Source organism: Chelonia mydas, chromosome 2 (genome assembly GCF_015237465.2).
Source record: "Chelonia mydas isolate rCheMyd1 chromosome 2, rCheMyd1.pri.v2, whole genome shotgun sequence".
Classification (NCBI taxonomy): domain Eukaryota; kingdom Metazoa; phylum Chordata; order Testudines; family Cheloniidae; genus Chelonia; species Chelonia mydas.
The window spans coordinates 4,398,846-4,424,798 of NC_057850.1; the positions used below are offsets into that span (position 1 = coordinate 4,398,846).

The 25,953-nt window shown below is 56.5% G+C and overlaps 4 protein-coding genes across 5 annotated transcripts; 2 read left to right on the forward strand and 2 right to left on the reverse strand.

Moving 5' to 3' along the window:
• Nucleotides 1-4,418: 4,418 nt before the first annotated feature.
• LOC119565539 (heat shock protein 30C-like) lies at nucleotides 4,419-5,424 on the reverse strand. The gene has a single exon (XM_037891893.2). It carries the CDS (start codon nucleotides 5,332-5,334, stop codon nucleotides 4,672-4,674), a length of 663 nt encoding a protein of 220 aa, XP_037747821.1. The 5' UTR covers nucleotides 5,335-5,424; the 3' UTR covers nucleotides 4,419-4,671.
• On the reverse strand, nucleotides 4,419-21,962 carry LOC119565537 (heat shock protein 30C-like). Of its 2 annotated transcripts, none has more exons than XM_037891890.2 (2): nucleotides 16,650-17,419; nucleotides 4,419-4,582 (listed from the first exon to the last, which is right to left on the reverse strand). In XM_037891890.2, exon 1 carries the CDS (start codon nucleotides 17,399-17,401, stop codon nucleotides 16,739-16,741), a length of 663 nt encoding a protein of 220 aa, XP_037747818.1. In that variant the 5' UTR covers nucleotides 17,402-17,419; the 3' UTR covers nucleotides 4,419-4,582; nucleotides 16,650-16,738. The 2 variants fall into 2 exon arrangements, with proteins under 2 accessions (XP_037747818.1, XP_037747819.1); XM_037891891.2 differs by lacking the exon at nucleotides 4,419-4,582 and adding an exon at nucleotides 21,681-21,962 and having other exon boundaries at nucleotides 16,468-17,226.
• LOC102945149 (heat shock protein 30C) lies at nucleotides 6,202-7,231 on the forward strand. Its single transcript, XM_007052857.4, has one exon. It carries the CDS (start codon nucleotides 6,296-6,298, stop codon nucleotides 6,956-6,958), a length of 663 nt encoding a protein of 220 aa, XP_007052919.3. The 5' UTR covers nucleotides 6,202-6,295; the 3' UTR covers nucleotides 6,959-7,231.
• An 815-nt stretch (nucleotides 21,963-22,777) lies between the features above and the next one.
• Nucleotides 22,778-25,917, forward strand: LOC119565538 (heat shock protein 30C-like). The gene has a single exon (XM_037891892.2). The coding sequence runs from the start codon at nucleotides 22,813-22,815 to the stop codon at nucleotides 23,473-23,475; it is 663 nt and encodes a 220-aa protein (XP_037747820.1). The 5' UTR covers nucleotides 22,778-22,812; the 3' UTR covers nucleotides 23,476-25,917.
• Nucleotides 25,918-25,953: the final 36 nt, after the last annotated feature.

Sequence of the window (25,953 nt, forward strand, 5' to 3'; positions counted from 1 at the left end):
GCAGAGGAATGCCCTGGGTGCGCCAGGAGGGTGGCTCGGAACCTTTCCAGACTACTGGCCCCCTTTTAGGTATCACCTCACTTAAAAACGACTCGCTTACAAAACGGGACATAGAAATACGACAGTGTCACAGCAGACTAGTACTGAAAAATGGATTATGTTCTTCTTTTGACCATATCATCATAAAATAAATTACTGGAATGTAAATTTTGTACTTATATTTCAGTGTACAGTACACACAGCCGTGGGTTCCGGAAGAGCACGGCCAACAGGCCATGGCCCTCCCAGGTTTCGCCATGGGCCTGGCCTCCGTCCCCTGACCAGCCCAGAAGCTGAAGCCTGGCATGCGTAAGAGCGGCCCAGGGACACCGGGAAGCTGTGGACCTGCCACCTGCCTGGGGTAGGGGGGGCCCAAAAGCACCCCCCAGCCTGTGTCCCTGCCCTCCAGCCCCCCACCCAGCATAGATGGAGCGTCTGCAGCTCCCCACAGCTGCCCAGGTGGCTCTTACCCTGGCCCGGCTGCTGCTTTTTGACCCTTGAGGCCCCACCCCCAGGCCAGGGCAGAAGCTGGAGCTGGGTCGGGGTAATAGTCATGCAGGCAACTATGGGGAGCCACAGACTCTCCACCTGCCCTGGATGGCAGGCCAGGAACACAAGCCGGGGACTGCTCTCAGCAATGGGTTGAACTGGTCAATGAAATAATGAGGAGATGAAGGATGCCTCCCACGGCTTCCCTGTTGGGGGTTCTTTAAAGGAGATTTTGAAAAATTCTCACGTTCGTTTTCCATGAGCCCAGGACAGAAGGCACAGAGCAGAGCAAAGGATTTTCTTTCAGAGAGGAAAGACAGCAGCAGGCCTTGCTCTTGCCTCAGGCTGAGGCAGATTACGGGTTTGTGGGGCCCTGGGCCAGAGCAAGTGGGGTCCCCACCCACCTCCAGCACTCCTGCCAGGGAGTAGGGGAAGTCCCCGTACTCCAACCCTGCTCCCTGGCAGGAGAGCCAGGCAGGTTGAGCAGGGCAAACCCCCACACCCTGACCACACTCCCCAGCAGGTGCGCCAGGTGGAGCCCCAATTGGCCGGGGCTCCTGAGCACTGGCCCAGTTGCTAATCCGCACTAGTTTCAAGAACTTTGTAGTTTAACTGTGAGTTCTGGAATTGATCATGGCATCACAACATCCAGCCCTCAGTGGCATAGCACAGTGGTTTGAGCATTGGCCTGCTAAACCCAGGGTTGTGAGTTCACTCCTTGAGGGGGCTGTTAAGTTGATCTGGGGCAAAATATGGGGATTGGTCCTGCTTTGAGCAGGGGGTTGGACTAGATGATCTCCTGAGCTCCCTTCCAACCCTGATATTCTGTGATCCCTGATTGTCAGTACTGAGGGGATTCAGGCACCATCCTAGGAGATTCTGTTCCCAGGTTACTGAATATTCCACATCTTACCCAAATATACAGTCTATACAAGTGCCTCAAAGTCCAAGCCACTTTGCTAGTGGCTGGTGGGGGTGAGGGGCGGGGGAAGAACAACCCAAGCCCACCCTCTGCTCCAGGTCCCAGCGCAGGGACCCTATAGGTAGCAGCCATCCACAATGTCCCTCTAAATTAACTGTGCTGCTACTGCTCTAATTACCTGGGCCACTTCCCCATGGCTCACGCACATTCTTCACCCTTACACCAGGGCCAGCCTGGAACAACAGCCACTCTCCTCCAGCTCTAGCAAGGAACTGAACTGGTCCTGGCCCTGCAGCTCTTCTTATACTGACCTGCTGGGCCCTGATTAGCTGCTTCCCACACAGCCGCTCTAGGCAACTTGGAGGACCTCTCTACTGCCCTTTTCTGGGAAAATAAAATATCCACTGGCTCCCTAGATAGCTTTGAGGAGCAGTGGGCGCTGTCCGGGGTTCTCTGCTCCGTGTCCCCCGCTGGATCCCTGGGATTGAACCTGTGACCTCCACCCCTTGCCCTGTTATTTCTTAGTTGTCCCCCCTGTTTAGTTGTATCCAGGATCCACCGGTCCCTCCCACAAGGCTGGGAGAGGAGCCTTTAGCCACAGGCGGGCTTTCACCCACCCGCCTCCCAGACATTCAATAAGGCCCTTTTCTGGGGCAGGGTGTGGCAGTGTTATGCTTATAAACACACGGGATCTTTTTCAGAGAATATGCCGCATTTATTGAAGATACAACGTTTAGCATATGCATTCAAATCACACACACTGTCCCGCCAGTCGATGTTATAGTTCCCAGTCCAGAGCCCGGATCAATCTAGTGGCCAGCTAGGTTGATCACGGGTAGGTAGGAGTCAGGTTCTGTCGGTTGCGACAGGATGCTCTGGGGAAGTCTTGGCAGGACAAGCCCAAAGTTTCATGGAAAAGCACCCTGTTTATATAGTGATTTTCCTTCACTGGGACCAAGGAGTTTTGCACTGTCATGCTGTAATCAATTGTCCTTTGACGAGTGCTTGTTTTCTTAAGTTGTTCTTCTCATCCTTTATCTTGTTCTTTCATCGAGTTTTTCAGGGAGTTATCCCACGCTGGTTTTGATCACAGCTATCTTGTCCCCATTGATGGCTGCCTGCCCCATCTTTTAGAGTCACCAATCTGCCCTCTTCTGACATCTCAATAGGGGCTTGTTGCAATCTCCTGGCGCCCTTACGTCTGCCCTCGGTTCCTACCTAGGACGTCTGGTCCGGTGATGGCCTTCACACTTATCTTCTAACACACACATTCCTCATTCACACACAAAACAGGATTGCTTTACACAACCCATTTGAACAGGAACATCAAATTGCAATGCAGGAGAAAACAATCATTCCATTCTTTCACTTATTTCAAAGTGCTAATCCTACAAGAAAATGGTGACCCTAAAGGTCTGTCACTGCCTTGAAATCAGCTCCAGACCCAGATTCTGGCTGATGCATCTTTACCAATGGCCCATTAGGCCATTCCATTCTGCTTTCAGAAAGGCTGGCTGGCAGGATATGATCAAATCATACCCTAACACATTTAATACATGCTACATTATTATTTTTTATCCTTCATTCTAAATTATACAAAATACAAACATAAAATCCTACTACTACTCCTACACAAGGCCTCCAGCAGGGGGCCTCAGAGCCTAGTCCACCCCATCACAACCTCCAAAAGGAGAGATTTTTTAGTATGATTTAATTACCTTATTTTCTACAGTTACTCAGTTTGAGTTTTGCTTTCTAGTCCTTCCTTGGGTTTTCAGCAATCAACTTCCAACTTTAGAAGGAGTGTGTCTGGGTGTTTGCCAAGAACCCGAGCAAGCCAGCGTCTCTCTAGAAAGCAAGTGCCTCTGCCCCAGCTCCCGCCCCGAACCTTTGTATCACAGTTTCAATGTTGGACAGTGAAGGAGTTTATAACACCTTTAACGCTGGGGGCCCCTGCAATCGATACAACAGCACCAAGACCATGCATCGCGTGGGGAGTGGGAGGTGCCGAAGGAAGGGCTTGTCCGCAGCCAGACAGTTGAAACTGTCAACCGGATGGGCAGGGACAGAACAGGGGTTTAGGTGTCTGAGCAGCTGACTTGGTACCCCTGGCTGATGGGCCAGAAATCAGTGCCTCCCCCAACTCAGGAGCCTCAGCCTCAAACCCTCTCCTGCAGTAAGGCACCTATGCCAGGTTAGCCACCTAGGTCGCCCATGTCCTACTGGCCGCACCCACGTCTCTCTCTGTGTCGCATGATTCCTCTTGTAAGTGTCAATCCTTCCAGCCCTTCCCTAAGGAGTGGGGCTCCCCTTGGACAGAAGGGCTTGTCCATCTGCTGGGTCAGAAAGAAGGGCCCAAGTCACTGGAAACTCAGGCTATTAATCTAGAAGGCCTTTCTGTCCCTGTTGGTCTCTGGAGAATTCACTTTGAACCAGCCCTTGTGAGTCTCTCCAGGTGGTGCGACGGCTCTGGAGCTATCACAGTTTGAGTGAATTTTCCCCCAATAACCCCGCACTGTTCTTAGTTCCCGGTGGGCTGTGGTCACCCTGCCCCATGAAACTATAGTACAGACAGTCCCTGGCCCACAGCGATGTGATGTAAACTTCATACAATCAGAGATCCCAAGACTACTGCACGGCATTGCCACTTATGTCACAGCTGTTTACAGGAGTACGTGCCTCTGGGCCTGGTGTTCGGTTCCTAGTCCCCTCCCGAATCAGGCACACCCCCACTCCCACTCAGTCTCAGAATGCCCGCCCTTTATCACAGCTGTTCTGCTCTTATCTTAGACCCGCACCCTACAATCAGCAACTCTCAACCCTCAAAACCATCATGTTCCCTCACTTCTAGATTGACAGGGGCCTCTGCAGAGACACATGAGAACTGACCTGGGACAATGGCAGTTTATTGCCAAAGGTGAAACATGAAATAGTGAATCAAGCAGACAGATCTCATCAGACAGCACTGTTTGTATTTACTAGAAAGATTTAATTTTCAAATTCAAGACAAGTATTCTATCAAAAAAAAAAAAAAAGCACAGAGCCATAGAGCATCCCACAGTCACTTCTTACACTAGAGACACACTGACAGCACAGACTAGATTCTGACAGCCCAGGAATGGGCTCCGAAACCTTCACACCCAGACCAAGGGCTGCTCCAGCTGGGCTGAGTGGAATCAGATGGACCAGAATCCCAGGGCTACTGGAGTCGGTGGCTGGTTTCAGGAATCTCTGGGGCTCGACCCCTCAGTCTCTCCTCCTGTCTCCACCTCGCTGCTCCCCGGCTCCTTTCCCTCCGCCGCCAGGTTCCCTTCTCCTGCCTTCACCCCCGGGCAGACGCTGATGGGAACGGCTCTCCCTTCGGCAGCTGGCAGGGCCAGAGGCGGCGCCTCGATGCAGAGCTGCCCGTCCTGGGACAGGGAGCAGAGCAGGGCCTGCACGTCCACGGCTTCCGGCAGGAGCGTTTCTCGGCGGATCTCTCTGTACTCGTGGGAGCGGACTCCAGCCCCCGACTCCGTTTTCTTCTCCTGCTTCCCCGTCACCGTCAGCTTCCTCCCGGCCAGTCTCACCATCAGCTCAGCTGGGGAGAAGCCGCTCACGTCCAGGGAGAGCTGGTACTTCTCCTTCCCCGGCGCCCGGGCCCCGGGCTCCTTCCCCGCACCCTCGGCCAGGGACCGGCCGCTCTGCCTTGGCGTCGCCCTCCCCTGGCCTCCCCCGCGGAGAAGGGGATGAGCCAGCAGGAGGGAGGGTCTCATTCGCTCCATCTCCTCCAGGGGCGTCGGCAGGTCCCCCACCAGCTGGCCCCAGAGGCTGGGGGGACCCGGCCCCACGAGGCTGGACACGGGGCCACAGTTCCGCCACAGCCACACTGGGAGCGGGAGCATCCTGCCCGGGCCTGGAGCCGCTGGGCCGAGCTCAGCTGCCGGGACGCTGCTGCTGCTGGAGCCGCCTGGGCCGGGCTCCCTGCCGGGCTGCTGCTGCCTGGCTCCGGCGGCCCCAGCGCCGCCCTTTATACAGCGCCGGGCGCTTCGGGAACCTGCCGGTCCGGCTGGGGGGGGCCTGGCTCTGCTCGGGCGGGGCGGGGCTGGGGGCGGGGCTGCCGGGCTGGGCTTTGCTGGATCCTTCCCGATCCCGCTGGGGCAGGGAGGGGGCGGGCGGGTCTCAGCGCCGGGGCAGAGGCTTGGCCGGGCGGTGCCGCCGAGGTGCCCGTTCCCTGGCCAGTGTCTGGGCGGGGGGGGGGAACACAGTTGATTTGTGGCGCACACACGTGATATTGGCAAACGCCCCCCCCAGCGCACGTGTAATAAACAATAACAGAGACTCGTCTCCGGTCCCAAAGGCGGGCTGCGTCCGGAACCTGTTCACACCAGCAGCCCCAGGGGAGTCACTCCGATCTCTCCCGTGAGTGCGGGTCACGGAATGGGTCCCTCCTTCCCCATCAATCGCTGGGGGAGCGTTAGTGAAACCCTGACAATTCCTGAAACGAAACTAAATATGTAACACTCCCCCCCCCCCCGCCCCGTCTGCAGCCTCTGCCACCCCCCGGCTCCAGCCTCTGCCCCCGGCGCTGAGACCCGGCCGCCCCCTCCCTGCCCCAGCGGGATCGGGAAGGGTCCAGCAAAGCCCAGCCCGGCAGCTCCGCCCCCAGCCCCGCCCGAGCAGAGCCAGGCCCCGCCCCCAGCCGGACCGGCAGGTTCCCGAAGCGCCCGGCGCGGTATAAAGGGCGGCGCTGGGGCCGCCGGAGCCAGGCAGCAGCAGCCCGGCAGGGAGCCCGGCACAGGCGGCTCCAGCAGCAGGAGCGTCCCGGCAGCTGAGCTCGGCCCAGCGGCGCCAGGCCCGGGCAGGATGCTCCCGCTCCCAGTGTGGCTGTGGCCGAGCTGTGGCCCCGTGTCCAGCCTCGTGGGGCCGGGTCCCCCCAGCCTCTGGGGCCAGCTGGTGGGGGACCTGCCGACGCCCCTGGAGGAGATGGAGCGAATGAGACCCTCCCTCCTGCTGGCTCATCCCCTTCTCCGCGGGGGAGGCCAGGGGAGGGCGACGCCAAGGCAGAGCGGCCGGTCCCTGGCCGAGGGTGCGGGGAAGGAGCCCGGGGCCCGGGCGCCGGGGAAGGAGAAGTACCAGCTCTCCCTGGACGTGAGCGGCTTCTCCCCAGCTGAGCTGATGGTGAGACTGGCCGGGAGGAAGCTGACGGTGACGGGGAAGCAGGAGAAGAAAACGGAGTCGGAGGCTGGAGTCCGCTCCCACGAGTACAGAGAGATCCGCCGAGAAACGCTCCTGCCGGAAGCCGTGGACGTGCAGGCCCTGCTCTGCTCCCTGTCCCAGGACGGGCAGCTCTGCATCGAGGCGCCGCCTCTGGCCCTGCCAGCTGCCGAAGGGAGAGCCGTTCCCATCAGCGTCTGCCCGGGGGTGAAGGCAGGAGACGGGAACCTGGCCGCGGAGGGAAAGGAGCCGGGGAGCAGCGAGGTGGAGACAGGAGGAGAGACTGAGGGGACCAGCCCCAGAGATTCCTGAAACCAGCCACCGACTCCAGTAGCCCTGGGACTCTGGTCCATCTGATTCCACTCAGCCCAGCTGGAGCAGCCCTTGGTCGGGGTGTGAATGTTTGTGAGTCCATTCCTGGGCTGTAAGAATCTAGTCTGTGCTGTCAGTGTGTCTCTGTGTAAGAAGTGACTGTGGGATGCTCCATGGCTCTGTGCTTTTTTTTATTTTGATAGAATACTTGTCTTGAATTTGATAATTTAAATCTCAACCTTTCTAGTAAATACAAACGGTGCTGTCTGACGAGCTCTGTCTGCTTGATTCACTATTTCATGTTTCACCTTTGGCAATCAACTGCCATTGTCCCAGGTCAGTTCTCGTGTGTCTCTGCAGAGGCCCCTGTCAATCTAGAAGTGAGGGAACATGATGGTTTTGAGGGTTGAGAGTTGTTGATTGTAGGGTGCGGGTTAAGACAAGAGCAGAACAGCTGTGATAAAGGTCTGGCATTCTGAGAGTGACTGGGGGTGTGCCTGATTCGGGAGGGGACTAGGAACCGAACACCAGGCCCAGAGGCACGTACTCCCGTAAACGGCTGTGACATATATGGTAAGGCCCTGCAGTAATCTTGGGATCTCTGATTGTATGAATCACAGAATCATAGAATATCAGGGTTGGAAGGGACCTCAGGAGGTCATCTAGTCCAACCCCCTGCTGAAAGCAGGACCAATCCCCAATCAAATCATCCCAGTCAGGGCTTTGTCAAGCCTGACCTTAAAAACTTCCAAGGAAGGGAGATTCCACCACCTCCCTAGGTAACGCATTCCAGTGTTTCACCACCCTCCTAGTGAAAAAGGTTTTCCGATATCCAACCTAAATCTCTCCCACTGCAACTTGAGACCATTACTCCTTGTCCTGTCATCCGCTACCTCTGAGAATAGTCTCGATCCATCCCCTTTGGAACCACCTTTCAGGTAGTTGAAAGCAGCTATCAAATCCCCCCTCATTCTTCTCTTCTACAGACTAAACAATCCCAGTTCCCTCAGCCTCTCCTCATAAGTCATGTGTTCCAGTCCCCTAATTATTTTTGTTGCCCTTCGCTGGACTCTCCAATTTTTCCACATCCTTCCTGTAGTGTGGGGCCCAAAACTGGACACAGTACTCCAGATGAGGCCTCACCAATGTCGAATAGAGGGGAACGATCACGTCCCTCGATCTGCTGGCAATGCCCCTACTTATACGTCCCAAAATGCCATTGGCCTTCTTGGCAACAAGGGCACACTGTTGACTATATCTAGCTTCTCGTCCACTGTCACCCCTAGGTCCTTTTCTGCAGAACTGCTGCCTAGCGATTCGGTCCCTAGTCTGTAGCGGTGCATTGGATTCTTCCGTCCTAAGTGCAGGACTCTGCACTTGTCCTTGTTGAACCTCATCAGATTTCTTTTGGCCCAATCCTCTAATTTGTCTAGGTCTCTCTGTATCCTATCCCTACCCTCCAGCCTATCTACCTCTCCTCCCAGTTTAGTGTCGTCTGCAAACTTGCTGAGGGTGCAATCCACACCATCCTCCAGATCATTTATAAAGATATTGAACAAAACCGGCCCCAGGACCGAGCCTTGGGGCACTCCGTTTGATACTGGCTGCCAACTAGACATGGAGCCATTGATCACTAACCGTTGAGCCTGACAATTTAGCCAACTTTCTACCCACCTTATAGTGCATTCATCCAGCCCATACTTCTTTAACTTGCTGGCAAGAATACTGTGGGAGACCGTGTCAAAAGCTTTGCTAAAGTCAAGGAACAACACGTCCACTGCTTTCCCTTCATCCACAGAGCCAGTTATCTCGTCATAGAAGGCAATTAGATTAGTCAGGCATGACTTGCCCTTGGTGAATCCATGCTGACTGTTCCTGATCACTTTCCTCTCCTCTAAGTGCTTCCGAATTCATTCCTTGAGGACCTGCTCCATGATTTTTCCAGGGAGTGAGGTGAGGCTGACTGGCCTGTAGTTCCCAGGAGCCTCCTTCTTCCCTTTTTTAAAGATGGGCACTACATTAGCCTTTTTCCAGTCGTCCGGGACTTCCCCCGATCGCCATGAGTTTTCAAAGATAATGGCCAATGGCTCCGCAATCACAGCCGCCAACTCCTTTAGCACTCTCGGATGCAGCGCATCCGGCCCCATGGACTTGTGCACATCCAGCTTTTCTAAATAGTCCCGAACCACTTCTTTCTCCACAGAGAGCTGGTCACCTCCTCCCCATGCTGTGCTGCTCAGTGCAGTAGTCTGGGAGCTGACCTTGTTCGTGAAGACAGAGGCAACAAAACATTGAGTACATTAGCTTTTTCCACATCCTCTGTCACTAGGTTGCCTCCCTCATTCAGTAAGGGGCCCACACTTTCCTTGACTTGCTTCTTGTTGCCGACATACCTGAAGAAACCCTTCTTGTTACTCTTAACATCTCTTGCTAGCTGCAACTCTAGATGTGATTTGGCCTTCCTGATTTCACTCCTGCATGCCCGAGCAATATTTTTATACTCATCCCTGGTCATTTGTCCAATCTTCCACTTCTTGGAAGCTTCTTTTTTGTGTTTAAGATCAGCAAGGATTTCACTGTTAAGCCAAGCTGGTGGCCTGCCATATTTACTATTCTTTCTACACATCGGGATGGTTTGTCCCTCTAACCTCAATAAGGATTCTTTAAAATAAAGCCAGCTCTCCTGGACTCCTTTCCCCCTCATGTTATTCTCCAGGGGATCTTGCCCATCAGTTCCTTGAGGGAGTTTAAGTCTGCTTTTCTGAAGTCCAGGGTCCGTATTCTGCTGCTTTCCTTTCCTCCTTGTGTCAGGATCCTGAACTCGACCATCTTATGGTCACTGCCTCCCAGGTTCCCATCCACTTTTGCTTCCCCTACTAATTCTTCCCGGTTTCTGAGAAGCAGGTCAAGAAGAGCTCTGCCCCTAGTTGGTTCCTCCAGCACTTGCACAGGAAATTGTCCCCTACATTTTCCAAAAACTTCCTGGATTGTCTGTGCACCGGTGTATTGCTCTCCCAGCAGAGATCAGGGTGATTGAAGTCTCCCATGAGAACCAGGGCATGCGATCTAGTAGCTTCTGCGAGTTGCCGGAAGAAAGCCTCGTCCACCTCATCCCCCTGGTCCGGTGGTCTATAGCAGACTCCCACCACGACATCACCCTTGGTGCTCACACTTCTAAACTTAATCCAGAGACTCTCAGGTTTTTCTGCAGTTTCATACCAGAGCTCTGAGCAGTCATACTGCTCCCTTACATACAGTGCAACTCCCCCAGCTTTTCTGCCCTGCCTGTCCTTCCTGAACAGCTTATATCCATCCCTGACGGTACTCCAGTCATGTGAGTTATCCCACCAAGACTCTGTTATTCCAATCACATCATAATTCCTTGACTTTGCCAGGACCTCCAGTTCTCCCTGCTTGTTTCCCAGGCTTTCTGCATTTGTGTATAGGCACTTGAGATAACCCGCTGATCGCCCCTCTTTCTCAGTATGAGGCAGGAGCCCTCCCCTCTCACACGCTCCTGCTCGTGCTTTCTCCCGGTGTCCCACTTCCCCACTTACCTCAGGGCTTTGGTCTCCTTCTCCCGGTGAACCTAGTTTAAAGCCCTCCTCACTAGGTTAGCCAGCCTGCTTGAGAAGATGCTCTTCCCTCTCTTTGTTAGGTGGAGCCCGTCTCTGCCCAGCACTCCTCCTTCGTGGAACACCATCCCATGGTCGAAGAATCCAAAGCCTTCTCTCTGACACCACCTGCGTAGCCATTCGTTGACTTCCACGATTCTACGGTCTCTACCCGGGCCTTTTCCTTCCACGGGGAGGATGGACGAGAAGACCACTTGCACCTCAAACTCCTTTATCCTTCTTCCCAGAGCCACGTAGTCCGCAGCGATCCGCTCAAGGTCATTCTTGGCAGTATCATTGGTGCCCACGTGGAGAAGCAGGAAGGGGTAGCGATCCGAGGGCTTGATGAGTCTCGGCAGTCTCTCCGTCACATCGCGAATCTTAGCTCCTGGCAAGCAGCAGACTTCTCGGTTTTCCCGGTCGGGGTGGCAGATAGATGACTTGGTCCCCCTGAGGAGAGAGTCCCCGACCACCACCACCCGCCTCCTTCTCTTGGGAGCGGTGGTCGTGGAACCCCCCAACCCTAGGACAGTGCATCTCATGTTTACATCACATCGCTGTGGGCCAGGGACTGTCTGTACTTTAGTTCCATGGGGCAGAGTGCCCACAGCCCACCGGGAACTAAGAACAGTGAGGGGTGATTGGGGAAATTCACTCAGACTGTGACAGTTCCAGAGCGGTCCCACCACCTGGAGAGACTTACATGGGCTGGTTCAAAGTGAATTCTCCAGAGACCAACAGGGACAGAAAGGCCTTCTGGATAAATAGCCTGAGTTTCCAGTGACTTGGGCCCTTCTTTCTGACCCAGCAGACGGACAAGCCCTTCTGTCCAAGGGGAGCCCCACTCCTTAGGGAAGGGCTGGAAGGATTGACACTTATAGGAGGAATCATGCGACACAGAGAGAGACGTGGGTGCGGCCAGTAGGACATGGGCGACCTAGGTGGCTAACCTGGCATAGGTGCCTTACTGGAGGAGAGGGTTTGAGGCTGAGGCTCCTGAGTTGGGGGAGGCACTGATTTCTGGCCCATCAGCCAGGGGTACCAAGTCAGCTGCTCAGACACCTAAACCCCTGTTCTGTCCCTGCCCATCCGGTTGACAGTTTCAACTGTCTGGCTGCGGACAAGCCCTTCCTTCGGCACCTCCCACTCCCCACGCGATGCATGGTCTTGGTGCTGTTGTATCGATTGCAGGGGCCCCCAGCGTTAAAGGTGTTATAAACTCCTTCACTGTGCAACATTGAAACTGTGATACAAAGGTTCGGGGCGGGAGCTGGGGCAGAGGCACTTGCTTTCTAGAGAGACGCTGGCTTGCTCGGGTTCTTGGCAAACACCCAGACACACTCCTTCTAAAGTTGGAAGTTGATTGCTGAAAACCCAAGGAAGGACTAGAAAGCAAAACTCAAACTGAGTAACTGTAGAAAATAAGGTAATTAAATCATACTAAAAATCTCTCCTTTTGGAGGTTGTGATGGGGTGGACTAGGCTCTGAGGCCCCCTGCTGGAGGCCTTGTGTAGGAGTTGTAGTAGGATTTTATGTTTGTATTTTGTATAATTTAGAATGAAGGATAAAAAATAATAATGTAGCATGTATTAAATGTGTTAGGGTATGATTTGATCATATCCTGCCAGCCAGCCTTTCTGAAAGCAGAATGGAATGGTCTAATGGGCCATTGGTAAAGATGCATCAGCCAGAATCTGGGTCTGGAGCTGATTTCAAGGCAGTGACAGACCTTTAGTGTCACCATTTTCTTGTAGGCTTAGCACTTTGAAATAAGTAAAGAATGGAATGATTGTTTTCTCCTGCATTGCAATTTGATGTTCCTGTTCAAATGGGTTGTGTAAATCAATCCTGTTTTGTGTGTGAATGAGGAATCCGTGTGTTAGAAGATAAGTGTGAAGGCCATCACCGGACCAGACATCCTAGGTAGGAACCGAGGGCAGACGTAAGGGCGCCAGGAGATTGCAACAAGCCCTATTGAGATGTGAGAAGAGGGCAGATTGGTGACTCTAAAAGATGTGGCAGGCACCCATCAATGGGGACAAGATAGCTGTGATCAAAACCAGCGTGGGATAACTCCCTGAAAAACTCAATGAAAGAACAAGATAAAGGATGAGAAGAAGAACAACTTAAGAAAACAAGCACTCGCAAAGGACAATTGATTACAGCAGGACAGTGAAAACTCCTTGGTCCCAGTGAAGGAAAATCACTATATAAACAGGGTGCTTTTCCATGAAACTTTGGGCTTGTCCTGCCAAGACTTCCCCGGAGCATCGTGTCGCAACCGACAGAACCTGGCTCCTACCTACCCATGATCAACCTAGCTGGCCACTAGATTGATCTGGGCTCTGGACTGGGAACTATAACATCGACTGGCGGGACAGTGTGTGTGATTTGAATGTATGTGCTAAACGTTGTATCTTCAATAAATGCGGCATATTCTCTGAAAAAGATCCCGTGTGCTTATAAGCATAACACTGCCACACCCTGCCCTAGAAAAGGGCCTTATTGAATGTCTGGGAGGCGGGTGGGTGAAAGCTCCGCCTGTGGCTAAAGGCCCCTCTCCCAGCCTTGTGGGAGGGACCGGTGGATCCTGGATGCAACTAAACAGGGGGGACAACTAAGAAATAACAGGGCAAGGGGTGGAGGTCACAGGTTCAATCCCAGGGATCCAGCGGGGCCCATGGAGCAGAGAATGCCGGACAGCGCCCACTGCTCCTCAAAGCTATCTAGGGAGCCAGTGGATATTTTGTTTTCCCAGAAAAGGGCAGTAGAGAGGTCCTCGAAGCTGCCTAGAGCGGCTGTGTGGGAAGCAGCCAATCAGGGCCCAGCAGGTCACTATAAGAAGAGCTGCAGGGCCAGAGCTAGTTCAGTTCCTTGTTAGAGCTGGAGGAGAGTGGCTGTTGTTCCAGGCTGGGACTTGACAAGGCCCTGGCCCTGAGGTAAGGGTGAAGAATGTGCGTGAGCCATGGGGAAGTGGCCCAGGTAATTAGAGCAGCAGCACAGTTAATTTAGAGGGACATTGTGGATGGCTGCTACCTATAGGGTCCCTGCGCTGGGACCTGGAGCAGAGGGTGGGCTTGGGTTGTTCTTCCCCCGCCCCTCACCCCCACCAGCCACTGGCAAAGTGGCTTGGACTTTGAGGCACTTGTATAGACTGTAAGCGTATATTTGGGTAAGATGTGGAATATTCAGTAACCTGGGAACAAAATCTCCTAGGATGGTGCCTGAATCCCCTCAGTACTGACAATCAGGGATCCCCACTGAGGGCTGGATATCGTGATGCCATGATCAATTCCAGAACTCACAGTGGAAGTACAAAGTTCTTGAAACTAGTGTCGAATTAGCCACTGGGCCAGTGCCGAGGAGCCCTGGCCAACCGGGGTTCCCTCTGCCCATCCGGTGCACCTGCTGGGGAGTGTGGTCAGGGTGTGGGGGTTTGCCCTGCTCTGCCTCCTGCCTGGCTCTCCTGCCAGGGAGCAGCGTTGGAGTACAGGGACTTCCCCTACTCCCTGGCAGGAGCTGGTGGTGGGGGGGGACCCCACTTGCTCTGGCCCAGGGCCCCACAAACCCCTAATCTGCCTCTGCCTGAGGCAAGATCAAGGCCTGCTGCTGTCTTTCCTCTCCGAAAGAAAATCCTTTGCTCTGCTCTGTGCCTTCTGTCCTGGGCTCATGGAAAACGAACGTGAGAATTTTTCAAAATCTCCTTTAAAAAACCCCCAACAGGGAAGCCGTGGGAGGCATCCTTCATCTCCTCATTATTTCATTGACCAGTTCAACCCATTGCCGAGAGCAGTCCCCGGCTTGTGTCCCTGGCCTGCCATCCAGGGCAGGTGGAGAGTCTGTGGCTCCCCATAGTTGCCTGCATGACTATTACCCTGACCCAGCTCCAGCTTCTGTCCTGGCCTGGGGGTGGGGCCTCAAGGGTCAAAAAGCAGCAGCCGGGCCAGGGTAAGAACCACCTCTGCAGCTGTAGGGAGCTGCAGATGCTCCATCTATGCTGGGTGGGGGGCCTGGAGGGCAGGGACACAGGCTGGGGGGTGCTTTTGGGCCCCCCCTACCTCAGGCAGGTGGCAGGTCCACAGCTTCTCGGGGTCCCTGGGCCTGCCTTACCCATGCCAGGCTTCAGCTTCTGGGCTGGTCCAGGGACGGGGCCAGGCCCATGGCGAAACCTGGGAGGGCCACGGCCTGTTGGCCGTGCTCTTCCGGAACCCACGGCTGTGTGTACTGTACACAGAAATGTAAGTACAAAATTTACATTCCAGTAGATTTATTTTATGATGATATGGTCAAAAGGAACTTAATCCATTTTTCAGTACTAGTCTGCTGTGACACTTCCGTATTTCTATGTCCCGTTTTCTAAGCGAGTCGTTTTTAAGTGAGGTGATACCTAAAAGGGGGCCAGTAGTCTGGAAAGGTTCCGAGCCACCCTCCTGGCACACCCAGGTCATTCTGCTGCTGCAGTCTCCTAGAAAGGCCCTGTGTGCCTGGGAGCGAAGGAACAAGCTGGGCTTCCCAATGGGGCAGCAAGATGGGCAGCTGGCCCTGCCAAACAGGCCCCTTCCTGTAGGATTTGCTGATAAGCGACAAGGCCACGTTTTGTCTAGTTTTGGCTCCCCCTCGACTGTCCTGGGCACGGAGGTTTGCAGAGGTTGCTTTTATATTTTACTCCCATCAAAATTATTCGTCTGTGCCGCCCAGGGCCTGCCCCCTTGCGGGCACTTGGCAAATTGCAGGGTGGGGTGCTAGAAACAGCTAGTTGGTTCCTAGTCCCCTCCCTGACCAAGTTCCCAACTGCTAAGTCACTGGCTCTCAAAGTGTGGGGTGCATCCCCCTAAGGGGGGAAGGAGGAACATTTGAGGGGGCACAGAGCATGGCTGGAGCCAGCCTGGGGGGCAGGGAGGGAGTGTCACACTTCCAACCCTGCTCCGCCTCCAGACCCAGCTCTGCCCTCGTTCCCCTCTGCCCCCAGCCCAGCTCTGACCCCAGCTCCCCCTTCAGCCCAAGCTCCACTGCTAAGGAAACCTTGGCTGTTCAGTAAGGGAGGGGGGCTGTGGACAGATTCCATTTCTGGGAATAGGGGGAGCGACTGGAAAAGTTTGAGCACCACTGGCCTGACCCTCTCAGAACAGTGACCTAAGTCACGAGTTTTCGATTATATCAGACTGGGACCGTACAGGCAGCACCTCTGAACCCGCGCCAGGGTCATGTTTCCCCCACTGTTTTAAAGAGAAAATGGTTTCTCTCTCAAGGCTGAGAACTGACCTGGTCTATTTCCAGAGTCTGACACAAAATAGTCAAAGACACTGACAGCCAGGCATCACACTGTGTACTTCCCCTTTAAAAAAAAACCAAACATCTCTTTAATTTGAAATCCCATAGGGTCGTACAGGGTGGGGAGGCAGCTGAGGGGTTGGTTTGAAAATGTTAGAGATGTGCAAATAGGGGCCTTAGAGCTTAAGAGGTAGAGAAGCCCCTTCAAGTACCGTTAAGGATCAGGGCCCTGGTCTCTGGTGCCCAGTCCCCACCCAGTTACCCACACCAAAGGTGACCAGATGTCCCATTTTTATACGGACAGTCCTGTTTTGGGGGACTTTCTTATCTAGGCGCCTATTATCCCCCACCCCGTCCCTTTTTTCACAGTTGCTGTCCAGTCACCCTACGGACACCTTCCTTCAGAACAGTGACTGGATTTTTGTCACAACTGTGATTCTCCTGCCTCAGACTGGAGCCTACAACCAACACCTCTCAACCCTCAGCAGGGTCCTGGTCCACCCCCTTGAGATGAAAGCAAGGGCTAGAAACAGGGACGGGAACAGGCCTGGCAGAAACGGGGGGGTATATTTCTACAGGTCAAACATAGACTCAAGGCAGTCGAGCCCATCACACGACACAAGTTTGTAGTTAAAATAAAAACCTTTACTTTGTAGTTCAGGAGAGGGATAAAAGCTGTACAAAAGCCCAAAGCGCTGATACAAAACAAGAGCAGAGTCACAGAGCATCCCACAGTCCCTGCTCCTACAGAGAGACACGTAGAGCATAGAACAGTTGCGGGGAGCCCAAGAATGGGCCCTGAAACCTTCACACCCAGACCAAGGGCTGCTCCAGCTGCGCTGAGTGGAATCAGCTGGACCAGAGTCCCAGGGCTACTGGAGCCGGTGGCTGGTTTCAGGAATCTCTGGGGCTGGACCCCTCAGTCTCTCCTCCTGTCTCCACCTCGCTGCTCCCCGGCTCCTTTCCCTCCGCCGCCAGGTTCCCTTCTCCTGCCTTCACCCCCGGGCAGACGCTGATGGGAACGGCTCTCCCTTCGGCAGCTGGCAGGGCCAGAGGCGGCGCCTCGATGCAGAGCTGCCCGTCCTGGGACAGGGAGCAGAGCAGGGCCTGCACGTCCACGGCTTCCGGCAGGAGCGTTTCTCGGCGGATCTCTCTGTACTCGTGGGAGCGGACTCCAGCCCCCGACTCCGTTTTCTTCTCCTGCTTCCCCGTCACCGTCAGCTTCCTCCCGGCCAGTCTCACCATCAGCTCAGCTGGGGAGAAGCCGCTCACGTCCAGGGAGAGCTGGTACTTCTCCTTCCCCGGCGCCCGGGCCCCGGGCTCCTTCCCCGCACCCTCGGCCAGGGACCGGCCGCTCTGCCTTGGCGTCGCCCTCCCCTGGCCTCCCCCGCGGAGAAGGGGATGAGCCAGCAGGAGGGAGGGTCTCATTCGCTCCATCTCCTCCAGGGGCGTCGGCAGGTCCCCCACCAGCTGGCCCCAGAGGCTGGGGGGACCCGGCCCCACGAGGCTGGACACGGGGCCACAGCTCGGCCACAGCCACACTGGGAGCGGGAGCATCCTGCCCGGACCTGGAGCCGCTGGGCCGAGCTCAGCTGCCGGGACGCTGCTGCTGCTGGAGCCGCCTGGGCCGGGCTCCCTGCCGGGCTGCTGCTGCCTGGCTCCGGCGGCCCCAGCGCCGCCCTTTATACCGCGCCGGGCGCTTCGGGAACCTGCCGGTCCGGCTGGGGGCGGGGCCTGGCTCTGCTCGGGCGGGGCGGGGCTGGGGGCGGGGCCTGGCTCTGCTCGGGCGGGGCGGGGCTGGGGGCGGGGCTTTTCTGGATCCTTCCCGATCCCGCTGGGGCAGGGAGGGGGCGGGCGCGTCTCAGCGCCGGGGCAGAGGCTTGGCCGGGCGGTGCCGCCGAGGTGACCGTTCCCTGGCCGGTGTCTGGGCGGGGGGGGGACAGTTGATTTGTGGCGCAGACACGTGAGATTGGCAAACGCCCCCCCAGCGCACGTGTAATACACAATAACAGAGACTCGTCTCCGGTCCCAAAGGCGGGCTGCGTCCGGGACCTGTTCACACCAGCAGCCCCAGGGGAGTCACTCCGATCTCTCCCGTGAGTGCGGGTCACGGAATGGGTCCCCTCCTTCCCCATCAATCGCTGGGGGAGCGTTAGTGAAACCCTGACAATTCCTGAAACGAAACTAAATATGTAACAGCCCCCCCGCCCCGTGTGCAGCCTCTGCCACCGCCCCGGCTCCAGCCTCTGCCACCCCCCCGGCTCCAGCCTCTGCCACGCCCCCACCCTCGGCTCCAGCCTCTGCCCCCGGCGCTGAGACCCGCCCGCCCCTTCCCTGCCCCAGCGGGATCGGGAAGGATCCAGCAAAGCCCAGCCCGGCAGCTCCGCCCCCAGCCCCGCCCCGCCCGAGCAGAGCCAGGCCCCGCCCCCAGCCCCGCCCCGCCCGAGCAGAGCCAGGCCCGCCCCCAGCCCCGCCCCGCCCGAGCAGAGCCACGCCCCGCCCCCAGCCGGACCGGCAGGTTCCCGAGCAGAGGGTGGGCTTGGGTTGTTCTTCCCCCGCCCCTCACCCCCACCAGCCACTGGCAAAGTGGCTTGGACTTTAAGGCACTTGTATAGACTGTAAGCGTATATTTGGGTAAGATGTGGAATATTCAATAACCTGGGAACAGGATCTCCTAGGATGGTGCCTGAATCCCCTCAGTACTGACAATCAGGGATCACAGAATATCAGGGTTGGAAGGGAGCTCAGGAGATCATCTAGTCCAACCGCCTGCTCAAAGCAGGACCAGTCCCCATATTTTGCCCCAGATCAACTTAACAGCCCCCTTAAGGAGCGAACTCACAACCCTGGGTTTAGCAGGCCAATGCTCAAATCACTGCGCTATGCCACTGAGGGCTGGATGTTGTGATGCCGTGATCAATTCCAGAACTCACAGTTGAACTACAAAGTTCTTGAAACTAGTGCGGATTAGCAGCTGGGCCAGTGCCGAGGAGCCCTGGCCAATTGGGGCTCCCCCTGCCCACCTGGCGCACCTGCTGGGGAGTGTGGTCAAGGTGTGGGGGTTTGCCCTGCTCTGCCTGCCTGGCTCTCCTGCCAGGGAGCAGGGTTGGAGTACGGGGGCTTCCCCTACTCCCTGGCAGGAGCGCTGGAGGTGGGGGGGGACCCCACTTGCTCTGGCCCAGGGCCCCACAAACCCCTAATCTGCCTCAGCCTGAGGCAAGAGCAAGGCCTGCTGCTGTCTTTCCTCTCCGAAAGAAAATCCTTTGCTCTGCTCTGTGCCTTCTGTCCTGGGCTCATGGAAAACGAACGTGAGAATTTTTCAAAATCTCCTTTAAAGAACCCCCAACAGGGAAGCTGTGGGAGGCATCCTTCATCTCCTCATTATTTCATTGACCAGTTCAACCCATTGCCGAGAGCAGTCCCCGGCTTGTGTCCCTGGCCTGCCATCCAGGGCAGGTGGAGAGTCTGTGGCTCCCCATAGTTGCCTGCATGACTATTACCCCGACCCACCTCCAGCTTCTGCCCTCGCCCGGGGGTGGGGCCTCAAGGGTGAAAAAGCAGCAGCCGGGCCAGGGTAAGAGCCACCTGGGCAGCTGTGGGGAGCTGCAGACGCTCCATCTATGCTGGGTGGGGGGCCTGGAGGGCAGGGACACAGGCTGGGGGCTGCTTTCGGGCCCCCCCCATACCCCAGGCATGTGGCAGGTCCACAGCTTCCCAGGGTCCCTGGGCCGCTCTTACCCATGCCGGGCTCCAGCTTCTGGGCTGGTCAGGGGTTGGGGCCAGGCCCATGGCGAAACCTGGGAGGGCCATGGCCTGTTGGCCGTGCTCTTCCGGAACCCACGGCTGTGTGTACTGTACACTGAAATGTAAGTACAAAATTTACGTTCCAGTAGATTTATTTTATGATGATATGGTCAAAAGGAACATAACCCATTTTTCAGTACTAGTCTGCTGTGACACTTCCGTATTTCTATGTCCCGTTTTCTAAGCGAGACGTTTTTAAGTGAGGTGATACCTGAAAGGGGGCCAGTAGTCTGGAAAGGTTCCGAGCCACCGTCCTGGCGCACCCAGGGCATTCCTCTGCCGCAGCCTCCTAGAAAGGCCCTGTGTGCCTGGGAGCGAAGGAACAAGCTGGGCTTCCCAATGGGGCAGCAAGATGGGCAGCTGGCCCTGCCAAACAGGCCCCTTCCCGTAGGATTCGCTGATAAGCGACAAGGCCACGTTTTGTCTAGTTCTGGCTCCCCCTCGACTGTCCTGGGCACGGAGGTTTGCAGAGGTTGCTTTTATATTTTACTCCCATCAAAATTATTCGTCTGTGCCCCCCAGGGCCTGCCCCCTTGCGGGCACCTGGCAAATTGCAGGGTGGGGTGCTAGAAACAGCTAGTTGGTTCCTAGTCCCCTCCCTGACCAAGTTCCCAACTGCTAAGTCACTGGCTCTCAAAGTGTGGGGTGCATCCCCCTAAGGGGGGATGGAGGAACATTTGAGGGGGCACAGAGCATGCCTGAAGTCAGCCTGGGGGGCAGGGAGGGAGCGTCACACTTCCAACCCTGCTCCGTCCCCAGACGAGCTCCGCCTCCAGACCCAGCTCTGCCCTCGTTCCCCTCTGCCCCCAGCCCAGCTCCGACCCCAGCTCCCCCTTCAGCCCAAGCTCCACTGCTGAGGAAACCTTGGCTGTTCAGTAAGGGAGGGGGGCTGTGGACAGATTCCATTTCTGGGAATAGGGGGAGCGACTGGAAAAGTTTGAGCACCACTGGCCTGACCCTCTCAGAACAGTGACCTGACTTAAGTCACGAGTTTTCGATTATATCAGACTGGGACCCTACAGGCAGCACCTCTGAACCCACGCCAGGGTCATGTTTCCCCCACTGTTTTAAAGAGAAAATGGTTTCTCTCTCAAGGCTGAGAACTGAGCTGGTCTATTTTCAGAGTCTGACACAAAAAAGTCAAAGACACTGACAGCCAGGCATCACACTGTGTACTTCCCCTTTAAAACTCTTTTTAATTTGAAATCCGATAGGGTCGTACAGGGTGGGGAGGCAGCTGAGGGGTTGGTTTGAAAATGTTAGAGATGTGCAAATAGGGGCCTTAGAGCTTAAAGAGGTAGAGAAGCCCCTTCAAGTACCGTTAAGGATCAGGGCCCTGGTCTCTGGTGCCCAGTCCCCACCCAGTTACCCACACCAAGGGTGACCAGCTGTCCCATTTTTATAGGGACAGTCCTGTTTTGGGGGACTTTCTTATCTAGGCACCTATTATCCCCCACCCTGTCCCTTTTTTCACAGTTGCTGTCCGGTCACCCTACGGACACCTTCCTTCAGAACAGTGACTGGATTTTTGTCACAACTGTGATTCTCCTGCCTCAGACTGGAGCCTACAACCAACACCTCTCAACCCTCAGCAGGGTCCTGGTCCACCCCCTTGAGATGAAAGCAAGGGCTAGAAACAGGGACGGGAACAGGCCTGGCAGAAACGGGGGGGTATATTTCTACAGGTCAAACATAGACTCAAGGCAGTCGAGCCCATCGCAGGACACAAGTTTGTAGTTAAAATAAAAACCTTTACTTTGTAGTTCAGGAGAGGGATAAAAGCTGTACAAAAGCCCAAAGTGCTGATACAAAACAAGAGCAGAGTCACAGAGCATCCCACAGTCCCTGCTCCTACAGAGAGACACGTAGAGCATAGAACAGTTGCTGGCAGCCCAAGAATGGGCTCCGAAACCTTCACACCCAGACCAAGGGCTGCTCCAGCTGCGCTGAGTGGAATCAGATGGACCAGAGTCCCAGGGCTACTGGAGCTACAGGGACCGGCCACTCTCCCTTGGCGTCACCCTCCCCTGGCCTCCCCCGCGGAGAAGGGGATGAGCCAGCAGGAGGGAGGGTCTCATTCGCTCCATCTCCTCCAGGGGCGTCGGCAGGTCCCCCACCAGCTGGCCCCAGAGGCTGGGGGGACCCGGCCCCACGAGGCTGGACACGGGGCCGCAGCTCCGCCACAGCCACACTGGGAGCGGGAGCATCCTGCCGGGGCCTGGCGCCGCTGGGCCGAGCTCAGCTGCCGGGACGCTGCTGCTGCTGGAGCCGCCTGGGCCGGGCTCCCTGCCGGGACGCTGCTGCCTGGCTCCGGCGGCCCCAGCGCCGCCCTTTATACCGCGCCGGGCGCTTCGGGAACCTGCCGGTCCGGCTGGGGGGGGCCTGGCTCTGCTCGGGCGGGGCGGGGCTGGGGGCGGGGCTGCCGGGCTGGGCTTTGCTGGACCCTTCCCGATCCCGCTGGGGCAGGGAGGGGGCGGCCGGGTCTCAGCGCCGGGGGCAGAGGCTGGAGCCGGGGGGTGGCAGAGGCTGCAGACGGGGCGGGGGGGGGCTGTTACATATTTAGTTTCGTTTCAGGAATTGTCAGGGTTTCACTAACGCTCCCCCAGCGATTGATGGGGAAGGAGGGGACCCATTCCGTGACCCGCACTCACGGGAGAGATCGGAGTGACTCCCCTGGGGCTGCTGGTGTGAACAGGTCCCGGACGCAGCCCGCCTTTGGGACCGGAGACGAGTCTCTGTTATTGTGTATTACACGTGCGCTGGGGGGGCGTTTGCCAATCTCACGTGTCTGCGCCACAAATCAACTGTCCCCCCCCGCCCAGACACCGGCCAGGGAACGGTCACCTCGGCGGCACCGCCCGGCCAAGCCTCTGCCCCGGCGCTGAGACCCGCCCGCCCCCTCCCTGCCCCAGCGGGATCGGGAAGGATCCAGCAAAGCCCAGCCCGGCAGCCCCGCCCCCAGCCCCGCCCCGCCCGAGCAGAGCCAGGCCCCGCCCCCAGCCGGACCGGCAGGTTCCCGAAGCGCCCGGCGCGGTATAAAGGGCGGCGCTGGGGCCGCCGGAGCCAGGCAGCAGCAGCCCGGCAGGGAGCCCGGTCCAGGCGGCTCCAGCAGCAGCAGCGTCCCGGCAGCTGAGCTCGGCCCAGCGGCTCCAGGCCCGGGCAGGATGCTCCCGCTCCCAGTGTGGCTGTGGCCGAGCTGTGGCCCCGTGTCCAGCCTCGTGGGGCCGGGTCCCCCCAGCCTCTGGGGCCAGCTGGTGGGGGACCTGCCGACGCCCCTGGAGGAGATGGAGCGAATGAGACCCTCCCTCCTGCTGGCTCATCCCCTTCTCCGCGGGGGAGGCCGGGGGAGGGCGACGCCAAGGCAGAGCGGCCGGTCCCTGGCCGAGGGTGCGGGGAAGGAGCCCGGGGCCCGGGCGCCGGGGAAGGAGAAGTACCAGCTCTCCCTGGACGTGAGCGGCTTCTCCCCAGCTGAGCTGATGGTGAGACTGGCCGGGAGGAAGCTGACGGTGACGGGGAAGCAGGAGAAGAAAACGGAGTCGGGGGCTGGAGTCCGCTCCCACGAGTACAGAGAGATCCGCCGAGAAACGCTCCTGCCGGAAGCCGTGGACGTGCAGGCCCTGCTCTGCTCCCTGTCCCAGGACGGGCAGCTCTGCATCGAGGCGCCGCCTCTGGCCCTGCCAGCTGCCGAAGGGAGAGCCGTTCCCATCAGCGTCTGCCCGGGGGTGAAGGCAGGAGAAGGGAACCTGGCGGCGGAGGGAAACGAGCCGGGGAGCAGCGAGGTGGAGACAGGAGGAGAGACTGAGGGGACCAGCCCCAGAGATTCCTGAAAGCAGCCACAGACTCCAGTAGCCCTGGGACTCTGGTCCATTGACTTTACTCAGCCCAGCTAGTGAGGCCGTTGTAATAGATGTGAATACGTCTGAGCCTGTTCCTGGGCTTTGTCTCTACTCTGCTCACTAACAATTTGTGTGTCTGAGGAAGGTGTCAGTTGCTCTGTGACTGCATGCAGCTGTAGAGCACAGTTGGTGTTCAGAATTTTTTACCTTGTTACTTTGATAACTAAACTCTTTTTACTATAAATACATGGTGGTGCCTGAATTCTGTTTTTCGTGTGATCTCTTCCTACTTTTGCACGTGGTTCAATTTTTCCCTATGATGTAGAATTCATTTTCAACCTAACTTCCAAACAGCAGGGAGCAGGATGCGAGACCTGGTCAGGTGTTAAGAGCCATGGGTTGGATGGGCTGGCTAGAGGAGCAAGTCAGGCCTCTCTCTTCTCCAAGAGGCTGCCAGGGAGCAGAATATTTGCTTGGGGGGGCGGGTGTGGATTGGGAAACAAATAACTATATTTGTAAAGCACACATGGCCTGCCTCCTCCACCGGAGAGCCCGGGGCCTTGCACTGCAGAAGGAAATAACTGTGATGGGGCTGGAGTAGAAGTACATGCTCTAGGTTTTGTTTTGTGTACAGCAGCTGCACACTGCCACAGTATAAGTCAGACATGTTTTCAGAGCAGGGAAGGAGGGAATGGCAGTATAGCGGCAGCCAATGGTGCCCTGCCCCAGGAGTTCTCAGCCATGGGGTCCTGCTTCGCTATCTGGATAGAGAGGCCCAGAGAAGGGCAAGAACTCCATTGCTACAGCTCTGCAGTGAAGTAGTTTTTAAAAAGTGCTTTTTAAAATTGGGAGAGAAGGGCAGAGAGTTGTGGAGGAAGGAGTTGTCAATGGTGAAGCAAGCTTGGGGCAGGGCCGTCTGCCAGCCACAAGGCTGTCTGTCCAGGCTGGAAGGCCCCTTCCCTACTGGGAGGCCAGATTCTCCAGCTCTCCAAGCACACTGTAGGCCTGATACAGATAACAGCAGCTGGGATGAAAACAATGGTGTCAGTTTAAGAAACCCCCCAGAGCCTGCCATGTTCCTACAGGGTGTTGATCCAAACCACTCCCAGCTTTGCCCTTGTGGAGTCTTATGCTAGCAGCATGTGGATCTGTGTGGCCTGGATGGATCCCCTCTCAAGCCTCTCTTCCCAGACCCGAGCCTCTTGGTGAAAGCAGTTTAAAAGGCAAGGGTAAGAGTTTATATGAAGGGGACACGGGCTGGTCCTTGGCAAAGGAAAGGGTTACAGATCTAGTAAGTCAGGTGCAATGGTTTGCAAGTGGAGAGACAAAGCTGGCCTTTGAAAAGCTGTCTGGCCCTTTAGAGCCCTAATAGGGAGTGGATTGGCCCAGGTGCAGAACTAACCCAGCACCACCTCTCTCCATCCCCTTTACCAGTAGGCCTGCTTCCCCTTACAAGCCCTCTCCCCTCTCTGCTGCTGGAAGCCTTAGAAGAGCCTCTCAAACAGATGAAGAGCTTTAGGCCCCTACTGGCCACACCCCATGTAGATCTGCTCCTGGGCTTGATGCAAGGAAGCCAATACCAGCCACTGCTGCATCCCTATGTCAGGAAGTGGGGGTGGAGGGAAGGCTAACCAACTGAACCAGGTTGGGGGTTGAGGCCTGGCTGGCAGAAGGGGGTCTCTAAAGAGGAGTCAGAGCAGTGGTACGGCAGCAATCGGGGATCCCTGCAGGGGATGAACCTCACAGCCCACAGTGGTGCTCCCTGCTATCCAGCACGGCCGAAGACCCACCAGCAGGACAGCTACTGGAATGGAGCTGGGGGAAAGCAGGAGGAAAGAAAAGGGTTCCAGCAGGGGTAGTGTTGACATTGGGGGTAGGAGGGGGCAGAAGCAGCAGCAGCATGAGGTCCAGGCTCAGGCTGTAATGCAAGAAGGGACCCTCAAGTAGAAGGGCCAATGAATCCAAGAACAGTCCTAGCACTAACCCACTCCTGGAGCCCAGCTGGTTGGGATCGCCCTGCAGAGGCGCAGAGAGTGAGGGGTCTGAGAAGCAAAGCTATCGGAGAGCAGGAGCCAGAACAATTAGGGGAGGGGCTACCACCTGGAGAACTGGTCTAGGATTCCCCTGAGATTTGTTCTAAGCACCAGCACGTGTAGGCTCACCAGCTAGTGGGGAATCTCAGCTTTTCCTGACCAGGTCCTCCATCCTGCCCCACTCAGTCTCCTCAAGCCTCCTGTCCCTTCACCAGCCCTATATTTTCCTTCCCTTTTCCTCAGTCTTCTACACCCCTTCCTTGTCCACTATCTCCTCCTGCTTCCCAATCCCTGACCCCTCTGAACCCTTAGATACAGCCAGTTTGCTCAGGGTTATTCACAAAGACCAGGGTGGCTGTTAGTCTGGGGAGTTTGACACATAAATGGCTCCTAGCTCCGTACTGTCAGATGCCCACACTTCGCTTGGGAGCCTAGT